The sequence below is a fragment of the Mobula hypostoma genome, chromosome 14, assembly GCF_963921235.1.
Source record: "Mobula hypostoma chromosome 14, sMobHyp1.1, whole genome shotgun sequence".
Classification (NCBI taxonomy): Eukaryota; Metazoa; Chordata; class Chondrichthyes; order Myliobatiformes; family Myliobatidae; genus Mobula; species Mobula hypostoma.
Genome location: NC_086110.1, coordinates 22,972,140 through 22,984,315, shown reverse-complemented (window position 1 = coordinate 22,984,315; position 12,176 = coordinate 22,972,140). Strand labels below are relative to the sequence as shown.

At 40.2% G+C, this 12,176-nt stretch overlaps 1 protein-coding gene across 1 annotated transcript in view; it reads right to left on the bottom strand.

Moving 5' to 3' along the window:
• Positions 1 to 12,176, bottom strand: part of LOC134356604 (dynein axonemal heavy chain 5-like) — a 197,532-nt gene that overhangs the window by 86,527 nt on the left and 98,829 nt on the right. The window contains exons 42-45 of the mRNA XM_063067562.1: positions 4,397 to 4,543; positions 3,776 to 4,017; positions 3,180 to 3,356; positions 1,202 to 1,406 (exon numbers count right to left, since the gene is read on the bottom strand). Of these exons, the coding sequence (XP_062923632.1) occupies positions 1,202 to 1,406; positions 3,180 to 3,356; positions 3,776 to 4,017; positions 4,397 to 4,543 (771 nt within the window). The remainder of the gene's footprint in view (positions 1 to 1,201; positions 1,407 to 3,179; positions 3,357 to 3,775; positions 4,018 to 4,396; positions 4,544 to 12,176) is intronic.

Genomic DNA, 12,176 nt, shown 5'->3' with positions numbered 1-12,176 from the left:
AGTATACTGTTCCTGCTTTCTCCCTATTCTTTACCCATAATGATATCGAAATCCTTCTTGTATGCATTTAATAATTAGGCCTCAACTGCTTTGTGCAACAGAGAATTCTATGATTTACCTCTTACTGTGTGAAGAAATTTCTCATATCAATTCTAAATTGCACACCACACATCCTCAGGCTGTGAGTACTAGTTTTCAGCAATCAGGAATATCCTTTAGCTAGATTGTCCAGTCCCATCAGCATTTTGTAAGAGTGAGGTCTCCTTTCAATCCACTATACTCTGGCAAATACAAACTCAATCCTGTCAATCTCTCTTGCTATGTTAAAGCTACTGTCAACACAATATCCTTCTTTGGATAAGGAGGTCATACTCAAAGTGAAATCTCACCAAGGCCTGGACACCTTTACTACAACATCCTGTCCTCAAACCCTTGCACTATGAAGGCTAATATCTCTAAGAACTGCTTTAACATAAATACAAAGAAACAGTTGATGCAATTTTTTAATGTAAAGTAACTTATTTCCATGTTATTTCAATAAGTTTGCTGAGCAGCCTGTAAAACAAAAGCAATTATTAAATGAATGACTGAGATTTATCACAGGAGATGAACAAATTATTGTTAGGCACTTATAGACATGTTGATACTACTGAATTAGTTATTGTCAAGTTTTATATGTTTAATTTCATTCTATTCAGGAAATTAGATTACCGTAAAGTAACAGAGCACAAAATGAAATAACTCAATTAGTAAAGTAAGCATAGACACCGTAACATACCAATTAATCCCACTCACTATCTCTTTGCTTATATTACTATATTGTTCTTCTTCAAGCTTTCAGATATCAGCCTTTTTAAGGTTACCATTGAGTACGTTGACACTGCACTACCCAGCAATGCAATTCAAATGTATTCAGTTCATTGCTTTTGTTTTGACTGAGCGTTTGGAGTTCTCCCAGAGGTAGCTGTTGTGGGAGCTAAAGAAAAAACTCTTCAGAACCTTTGGAGCTCTTAGAGGTAAAAGGGTAGTCTAGGACCAGGGCCAGGGCCAGGGCAAAGACCTCCAATATTCTTTTGTATCAGCCTGATACCCCTTCTTGGTCATTAACTCTGTGGTAGAATTTCCAAGCAATAAGTATCCATGATATATTCCAGATTTACAATATCTTCTCCCCACCTGCTAAAAACTAGAAGTGACTCACCATTGGGGTCCACAAGGTAGTCAAACATTGATTCTTCACCAAGGTAAGACAATTCTGGCATATCTAATTTGATAGAAGCATGATTTCTCAGCCAATATTCCATCCGTTTTCTATCATCCAGCTCTAGAGTGGCACCAACACTCCACATGAGGCCAAAGGTAAACAATCGTTCCAGTACCTGTTGGTTGAACTCGCCAGTCTGCTCCTAAAATATTATGTCATGTTCCATGATACAATGGAGAATAGCTTCAATTTAAAAAGAGAGCCACAAACACAGTAACTGTACATCAAGTCTAAACTTCAAGGTTACCCACCCTAGTCATTCCTGGTATTACAATTACTATCTACAGTTGGCCATGTTAATCAGGTGTGCCTGTCTGCCTGTAAATATCCTACTCCTACACATTTCCGGAGGGTTGACAACATTGCTGGTAGTCCAGTTTACAATTAAAATCAACAATCAATTATTATTATTATTAACAATAGAAGCAGTAGGCTTCCATATTGCATTACGAGACTAAACGTTCAATTTTTGCAATTGAGAATAAAATTCCATTCACAATGGTGTGCAGAGACCAATAAACAGTAATAAATTTTAACAGTTTTAACAAAGGAAATAAAAAAATAACTTCATTTGTTTTTAATAGTAATAACTTGGTGCTTCATAGCTATATCATTCTTGTGAATTATGAGCACAAATATGCTATGCACAAATAAATTACTCATCCACTACTGTGTATAAGATGATGAGAGGCATTGATCATGTGGATAGTCAGAGGCTTTTTTCCAGGGTTGAATGGCTAGCATGAGAGGGAACAGTTTTAAGGTGTTTGGAAGTAGGTACAGAGGAGATGTCAGGGGTAAGTTTTTTTTACGCAGAGAGTGGTGAGTGTATGGAATGGGCTGCCTGCGACGGTGGTGGAGGCGGTTATGATAGGGTATTTTAAGAGACTCCTGGATAGGTACATGGAGCTTAGAAAAATAGAGGGCTAAGGGTAACCCTAGGTAATTTCTAAGGCAAGGACATGTTCGGCACAGCTTTGTGGGCTGAAGGGTCTGTATTGTGCTGTAGGTTTTCTACGTTTCTATGTTTCTACTACAAAATATTCTGAGCAAGATCAGATGGGCAATTCTCGGATATTTTAGGGATAATTGTAGTCTAATAAAATGGATATTGCCATTTTCAGAAGGTTTGCCATTTCACCTGGGAAGTTACTGATCTGTTTCACATAATGGGATAATTTGGCAGACACCACAGCATGTCTCATCATCGTGGATTTTAGATTTAATAGTCAGCAGTGAAACTCCGGTTACTTTCAGCTGGCACTTTGGGCAAACCATGTTTTGGAGTTGGTATTTAGTGCAGGAGTGTTTAGAGTTGTATTTAGTGTTGGAGACCCTCAGTTGTTTAGTAGGTTGACATAGTGAATGGCTGAGTGTCTCAGAGCAGGAGCATCTCCACCCTGTTAGTAGATGCTGACCAGAGCAATGGGTTATTATTATTAATCTTGACTCTACAGATAGTGTGTGAACCAAACATGCTTCCTGCATTGTTTGGCAGTATTATGATGCTTTTATTAGTTTGATTAAATTCTGAACCATGTCTTTCATGTGCCTGAAACCAGACTGTTAATGTGATATCTGTTGTGGAAGAAGATTATTAAACAGAGAAAAAGATTCAAGAATGTGCTCATAACTTCTTTAGAAGTGCAACATCCCGACAACAGTGACCGCTCTAGGTGGAGGACAGTATTCATCCTGGTGTTGATAACCTCAAGATTATACACTTAAGACCTGTGTAATCAGTGGAAGGAGGGCACTACCTCATAAACAACCCATCCCCATCAGTCACCTCTTGGTCTATTTGTGGAAGAGTCAGGGACTTCAGCATGCACTACATTAATCTCCTCAGAATCCACAAAACCAACTAGAAGCAAAACATATTCAACCCTGATGGAGAGGCTAAGAAGGAAGATACCTTGGGTGGTAGAAGACCTTGTAACATATTAATACTCTGCATAATTACAAATGCTTCAAGCATCTCCATCTTTTGATTTAAGGACTGTATGCTAAAACGATGAAGTTCTGGAAAGACAGTTGCATACAACTCCTTGAGAATTTCAGCTTCATGTTGTGAACGTAACATTAACCAACGCTGTGGAAAGAAAGTAATAACTAAGTTCCATTTACAGTTTTTGGATGCTTGACAAAAGAGAAGAGCTTTGGGTCACAAACTTACATTTTTTACCCTGTATCAATTAGAAAATTAAATGATTTAAAGACATGCTTACACAGGTTCTGTTATTATTACATTAGATACAGTATGTCCAATTTACACAGAACTTTTTTACGGTATACATTGACATCAAATAACCTTTGTCAACCTACTAATACAATATTCAAACTCAGCTTTGTGGTTAACCTTGTACAGGCATTTATGGACTTTCACATGTATATTGAAATAATAAGCTATATATGCTTAATATAAAGACAAACTTAAACAAGTTTTTTTATCATTCTATCTGTATGCCTCAGAAGGTTTTTCTAATTACTGTTTAAGTTGTAGTCACTGACCTCCAAAATGGGCTTCCAGTCAAGTACAGAAGAACTCATGTATACCATCCCATTCCTAGAAACAGTGGCAGGAGAAGCATTGTCGATGTTATGGGGCTCAAAAACTATCTTGCAACTTGAGGCCATTGGAATGCGGTCTCCATTTGCCAACGTAAGAGTTTTATTGTCATCAAGAACAGAATTAAGATTTTCTATCCAAATAGCATCAACAGGACCATCCAGTACTAGCCAAATATGTTCACCTACAGCACATGCAATGTAGAATTAAATGAACGGAATACTTAATAACAATTTCAACAGTGTAATAAGTAAGGCAAATAACTGTTGCGTCCTTACAATGCTCTTAAATATGGATGCCGTCTATTCACTGGAATAATATTTGTGCTGATGATGCCAGAAGTAACATATTAATATTTTATAGAACTGAATGCTTTTCATATCCTTATGCAAAATTACATAATCATATGAGAAATTGAAGCAGGAACAGGCCATTCAGTTTGATCTTTTTTTTCCAGTGCCATTTTCTGATACAAATATCCAAACATCCAAAATCTATCAATCTCTGTGAATAAGCTCCACTGCCCGCACTCTGACGTTCTACTTCCCCAGACACTCTCTTACCTTTCTTGGCTCTGAGAGTTTTTCTCCACAATACTGAAAATATTCCATCAGTCCAGTCATTAGTGGCTACATCTAAACGACCAAACATCTGAGCAGCTGTAATTGCTTTAGGGTTCATTCGCATCTCTCTGTGAGGTTGACCACATTCTGGGAGACAAAGGCAACAAGTTAGCTTCAAGAATCTGAGGAAGCCATTAGTTTCTTCCAGCAGTGATAGTGACTACAGTATAGGTAACATAGAGCAGGTATGTCAAGAAAGTGATTAACACAAGTAATAACTCTAGACTTTCTACCACCGGGGCTTGAATTGAATTCCAGACCACACTGAAGTGTCTGCAAATACCTTCTTTTTGCCAGCTATAAAATTTCAGAAAATACATAATAAAGTGACCACTGAGTATATGCTTGTGGTCCTCTGCTGCTGTAGCCAACCCACTTCAAGGTTGATGTGTTCTGCATTCAAAGGTGCTCTTCGACACACCAGTGTTGTAATGTGTGGTTATTTGAGTTACTGTTGCCTCACCACACAAGTCTAGGAGAACTCCAAATCCTCAGTCAAAACAAAGATGTTAGTGTATAAAGCTTGTATCACCGACACACTGCTGTATGTATGGCAGCGAGACCTGGACATCATATGCTAAGCAGAAGATAAGGCTCAACACCTTCCATTTAAGATGTCTTGGTCACATCTTGGGCATCTCCTGGAGAGAGTACACAATGCTGAGGTTCTGTCTCGTGCTGGCCTCCCTATTGTGTACACCCTGTTCCTGCAGCACAGGCTGCGCTGACTGGGCCAGATCCGCTGCACGCAAGATGGCTGCATCCCAAAAGACATCCTTGCTTCAGGCAAGTGAACCGTTGGTCACCCGCAATGCGCTACAGAATGTCTGCAAACAGGACATGAAGATGCTAGACATCAACATTGAGTCCTGGAGGAACTTGCAGCCAACCACACCAGGTGGAGAAGCATCCTAAAACAATACCTGAAGTCAGATGAAGAAAAATTCCTGAAAGCAACAGAATACAATCAGGCCCATAGAAAGGAACACTGTCGCTCCAGCAGTGCTGAGATTACTTATAGATGTGATCCTTGCAATAGAAACTGCCATGCTTGCATTGGTCTCATCAGCCACGGATGGCGCTGTATCAACAACGAATTCAGCTAGGGCACAACATCCATGTTCTACCTCAAGCAACAGAGGGCCATTGTTGCCTTTCTGTCAGTTTGAACCAGTCTGGCCATTCTCCTCTGACCACTCTCATTAACTCTCATCACTGCCCACAGAACTGATGCTCATTGGATTTTTTTTTTCCTTTTCTGCACCATTCTCTGTAAACTCTAGAAACTATTGTGCATGAAAATCCCATGAGATCAGCAATCTCTCAGTGGTTTCTCAACCCACCCTGTCTGGCTCCAACAATCATTCCATAGTCAAAGTCACTTAGATCACATTTCCTCCCAATTCTGATGTATGGTTCATGGTGATGTCTGGTTAGGAAGGTTCAATCGTTAGGTATTAATATTGAAATAGTAAAATGGATTCAGTAGTAAAGTGGGAGACACCAGAGAGTGGTGGTGGAAAACTGTTTGTCAGATTGGAGGCCAGTGACTAGAGGTGTGCCTCAGGGATCTGGACTGGGTCCAATGTTATTTCTCATATACATCAATGATCTGGATGATGGGGTGGTAAATTGGATGAGTAAGTATGCAGATGATACTAAGATAGGTGGAGTTGTGGATAATGAAGTAGGTTTTCAAAACTTGCAGAGAGATTTAGGCCAGTTAGAAGAGTGGGCTGAAAGATGGCAGATGGAGTTTAATGCTGATAAATGTAAGGTGCTACACTTTGGTAGGACTAATCAAAATAGGACATACGTGGTAAATGGTAGGGCATTGAAGAATGCAGTAGAACAGAGGAATCTAGGAATAATGGTGCATAGTTCCCTGAAGGTGGAATCTCATGTGGATAGGGTGGTGAAGAAAGTTTTTGGTATGCTGGCCTTTATAAATCAGAGCATTGAGTATAGGAGTTGGGATGTAACGTTGAAATTGTACAAGGCATTGGTGAGGCCAAATTTGGAGTATTGCGTACAGTTTTGGTTCACCAATTTATAGGAAAGATGTCAACAAAATAGAGAGAGTACAGAGAAGGTTTACTAGAATGTCACCTGGGTTTCATCTCCTAAGTTACAGAGAAAGGGTGAACTAGTTAGGTCTTTATTCTTTGGAACGTAGAAGGTTGAGGGGGGACTTGATAGAGGTATTTAAAATTATGAAAGGGATAGATAGAGTTGACGTGGATAGGCTTTTTCTATTGAGAGTGGGGGAGATTCAAACAAGAGGACATGAGTTGAGAGTTAAAGGGCAAAAGTTTAGGGGTAACATGAGGGGAAATTTCTTTACTCAGAGAGTGGTGGCTGTGTGGAACGAGCTTCCAGCAGAAGTGGTTGAGGCAGGTTCGATGTTGTCGTTTGAAATTAAACTGGACAGCTACATGGACAGAAAGGAATGGAGGGTTATGGGCTGAGTGCAGGTCGGTGGGACTAGGTGAGAGTAAGAGTTTGGCATGGACTAGAAGGACCGAGATGGCCTGTTTCTGTGCTGTAATTGTTATATGGTTATATGGTCTGAACAACAACTACTTAAGCATGTCCGCATGCTTTTATGCATTGAGTTGCTGCCACATGATTGGCTGATTAAATATTTACATTAATGAGTATGTGTACAAATATACCTAATAAAGTGGCCACTGAGTGTGTTTGAACAGCTCATATCAGTTTCTCACAGAAATAAATTAATAGAATCTAACTTCATAGTTCAACACAAGCCTCAACAGAATTATCAATGTGGAGATCAGGGGGAACGTGGACTCAGACCATGAGAGAGGCCTGCGTCGGGCAATGTGGAGATCAAATAAGGCAATACAATCACCTAATGGAGGGAACTCAGCTCTATGTCCACATACACTGCATGAGACTAGGAACGGAGGCTGACTGAGTTGATGGGCTGGAAGGGCCTCTTATGGTACAGTATCTCCAAATCTAAAAAATACATTAAATTTGTTGTTGAATTGGTTCAGCAAAGTGCCTGGCCTCTATTGCCCAGAATTATGGGAAACTGGCTGTGAAATATTATGAAATCTTTCTTCAGTTTACCCTTTGGAAGTTTGCTCATAGTAAATTGGAGGGACTACCAGAAAATGGGCGGGTGGCCCAAAATATGTAATTAAACCTTGGTACAGGCAGGATGCAGATTACTCTTTAACAGGATTATGGCATCCAGCCATCTTTAAGTGTGCTGTAAATCAATTAGTTACTCAGCAAAATGTGATAAGTCAAGAAGTTTGTAACTTTAAAAAAACCGTAGCACATCACTCGAGTAAAAATGTGTCACTTAAAATAGATGTTTATTGTGGATTCAAATACAGTTGATTTGATAACAGAAGCAAAAGGATTTGAATATTACCAATATCACAAGGGTGAAAGTGAGTTGGAAGCTACTCCAATGGTACAATGAAGGCTTCACTACAAGGAGAGATGTAGGAGACCAGAAGATTCACAAGGCACACACACTAAAGGCAGTGGGAAGCATTAGCCTAAAGGTGAATACTGACAGCTAAGTGGTAAGTATAAAGTGCTGAAGAAACTTCATTGACACTCATTTTCAGGATCTGGCCATCAGTGGTAAGTATGGCATTGAATACCCATACCTCATTGTCCTTCCGCTGGCGGTGGTGGACCAACAGCTGGTGAAGACCTTCACATAGTGCCGTTAGAAGGAGTTGGACTTCAAACCACAGGGTATGAAGGAACAGCTATACATTTTCAAGTCAGGATAGTGTGTGTCGTGTGTGACTTGGCAGGGAACCTGTAGGAGGTAGTGTCCCATGCATCTGCTGCCTTAGTCCCTCTTGGCAATGGAGGATATGGATTTAGCAGATGCAGAAGGAGTGGCCTATCTGAATAACCCATTGCATTTTGTGGATGATACACACTTTAACCAACATGCACAAAGGAGTTCATATTTAATGTAAGTGATGGAATGACAATCAAGAGGGCAGCTTTGTCCTAGGTTCATCCAGGCAAGTCAAAAGTATCCAATCGTGCTTCTTGTAAATGGTGGAAAGGACCGTGCGCTGTAACAAGAGGCGATTCACAGAGTGCCCAGCCTCTGATCTGCAGCTGTGGTTATGCACTGATTGTGTATTTAATATATCAGTAATATTTGAGTAATATTATAAATATATTGTTTGATTAAGCATTCTTTGTGTAAATAATTATGGGTTATATGTAAAAGTATGTGAATGGCATAAGTTTTTACACCACCACATCATTAAGTGCAAAAGTAAAAATGAAGCGTACACGTTCCCCTGGGTTTCTGTGTTTTTCTTTCAATTAGTTTCTGAAGTTACAAAACATAACAGTGGTGACAAAGAAGTTTTAAAATGAACCTGAGATGGCTACCTACCTGTTGAAGCACAGCAGAGAAGTTAGAGTTAAAAAGAACGGAACACGTTGTTTTCTTCTTCGGAAGGGGAAGAGAGACATTTAAGTTTTTTTTTTAAAAGGCAGAATACAGACAAAATTCATGGGTTCATAAACAGTGGATACTGGGTGATAATAATATATTTTTTTGAAAAGCAAAAATAGCTAGCTGCATTGAAAAGGTAGACATATTCAATTGCACAAAAGATAACTGGTTGATGGATAACTGAACAAATTGAACAATATTTTGAAGCAAATGAAAAGCAAGTGTCAGTGTTACCGAGTGCAATAGGTGTAAGAGAATGGAGTTTATTAGAAGTTTAATTGCCCCAACCAAATCAGCCGAAATGAGCTTTGCTGACATCATGAAAGTAATGCAGGAACATTTAGAACTGAAACCATTGTTGATTGCAGAACACTTAGATTTTATAAGCGGAATGAAAAGGAAGGGCAATCCACTTCAGTGTACATGGCTGAAATGAAGAAATTATCTGAGCATTGTCAGTTCAGTGATGAGCTTAGTGGTGCACTGTGAGATCACTTAGTTTGTAGAATGTTACAAGAAAACTTTCAAAAATGGCTCCTAACTGAAGCATAACTCACATTGAAAGGAACAGTTGAAATCACTGTATCTACACAAACAGCAGCCAGAGACACAAGTGAGTTGCAGTCAGGAATGAAAATAAGCATGAACGATGTTTGGTAATGCCATTCACAACTGTGAAATACAACAACCATCAAGCCACATTGGACTTGTACGTGGTAAATAACAGGAGGGCCAGTAATGTGGGGGTGTGATTGGCTGAGACAACTACAACTTGATTGGAGATCCATCCACTATTTGCATGCCACATCCCCTGCAATAGTCAACTGAAAGCGAATTAAAGAAGGCACTGGATGATGCCACAGCACTGTTCAAGGGTCGTACTGGAAAACTGAAACGTATCAAAGGTAAAATAGATAAAATGAAAGTGCCAGACCCAAGTTTTATGAAGCCATGATAAAGTAACCAGTGAGCTAGATCGCATGGAGGCTTCTCTCCAAGGTTGAGTGAAGCTTGTCGTCAACTTCAGTGCTGCCGGTAGCCAAGAAGGGTGGATCTGTCAGGATCTGTGGTGATTATTAAGGGTATCCATCAACCCAGCACTGAAAGTATATCAATATCCTCTGCCTGGGAGAGAGGATATCTTTCCAAACCTTTCTGTAGGAAAACACTTCAGCAAAGTGGACTTAGCTGAGGCTTACCTACAGATGGAGATGGAAAAAGAGTGCAAAGTGTTTTTCACTATAAACACTCACAAAGGGAGTGTTAATAAGCTTACTTTTGTAGTTACCTGGATGGCATCATTGTTACCAGTGAGGATGACTAGGAACATCTCCAAAATATCAAGAGGGATTAAAAAGAGTAGGAGATTCTGGGCTTACAGCACGACAAAACAATTGTGAATTCTTTAAATCAATCATCACTTAATGTCACACTTTTGATGCAAAAGCATTAAACAAGTGTGCTGAGAAAATTCAAACAGTAGTGGATGCCCAAGGCCACAGGATATGTCACCATTGCAATCCCTCTTAGAATTAGCCAATTACTATACAGTACTAAGTTTCACTCTTTGAACTCATTATTACAGATCAGGAAGACATGGCAATGGGCAAAGCAGTGTGAGGTGGCTTCCAAAAGGCAAAGGAAATGGAACTTCCGTTGGTAATGTTCTGGACTAGGATAATAGACTAAGAAATCTCAACTGTCTTCCTTTGTAGGAGGTATGACTCCAGCAATTGAAGTGTTTCCCTTTGATGCCCATTGCCTTCAGTTTTATTTATCATGTATCTGCCCATTTTCATTTGCTTGACAATGACCTCAGGAAGCCTGTTGTCAACCTATTCATTGCTTATCTCATTTCCACATTTCCTGCAGGTTTTCAATATTTTCCCCTGATGAACACATATTAAAAATAATGATCCTGATAAAGGTCCCTGGAGAGCTCTTTCATATCCAGGTTTCTGATTTAAGGAAACAAAACGTATTTTGTCTCATTCCACATCCATGCAGCCTTTTCCTTTTATTCCATTGTGTTTTATTTTTGACAAATATGTTGTGAAAATCTTCCTGACATAGCATAAATTCTTAAACTAATGTTCACTGATATATTGCATGAAACTGTGTCTTTATGAAGTGATGCCAAGCAGCTTTTCTGTACATTCTATTCCTAATCAATGTTGAGGAAAACAAATTACAAAATCAGTGTTCCCAAATTAACTATTTTATATTTGAGAGTATCATAAAGTTTAATGGGGAATAAAAAAGAAACCTGGGAATTTTCTACCGTAGTTTCTTTCAATAGGAATTAATGAAAAATAGTGTTCTAGGGAATTCTGTTTGAGGGTGGTGTGGACTTTCACACATTTCCAGAATACTACTCATGGCTACTTTCTATGCCACAGCCCCTGCTGCCTCCAGGCCAAGACCCCTCTCACTCCTGCTGAGTCCTACTCCTCCTCTTCTTCCACCACTACTCCTCACCCACCCCTAGTCTTTCAAGCTCCTCTCTGGCCCTTGTTTCCCCATTCACTCCTCTGAGCTTACATCTTCCTCCCACCCCACTTCCTCTTACACTTCCAACCCTCTACCCAGTTCCAAATTCTGCCATATGCTGTCACCAGCCCCTACAATCTTCCCCTCTCTGAAACAAAGCATTCTGTCCTCAGCAAGGGCTTTACCTTTGCCCGACTGCACCTGCACAGTCAAGATGGTGCCAGCGAACAATGATTCCTCAAGCGGCATCTTCCAGATAGTCAATCATTTCAGCTTTTCTACTTCTTCTACTTATTCTTTTTATCTTAATTTTGTTTTGAAACTGTTGGAGTCTGTGACTTACAGTCTGTAGTTCGATGGAGTGAGCTAGTACTCCGCTGTCCCTGAGAAAACTCCTGGAGAGAAATGCCAGCATGAGCTACCATGGGCAGAAGCTCAGAGATGAGATGAGGGTCCATGATCAACTATATTTGTTGCGGATTAACACATCGAGGAAGACTGAGACATCGAGGCAAATGCGGAGGAGAGCGGGTGGTTCTCAGAGAGGCTCCTGGTTCATGTTGCTTTCATCGGAGAGGCCGCTGATTCATGTTGCTTTCCTCGGTGTAGCTGCTGGTTCAAGTCATTGACCTCGGTAGGGCTGCTGGTTCGAATCACTTCCCACAGAGAGGCCGGTGGTCTGAGTCGCTGCCATTGGAGGGGCCGCTGGTCCGAGTCGCTGCCGTCGGAGGGGCCGCTGGTCTGAGTCGCCGTCGGAGG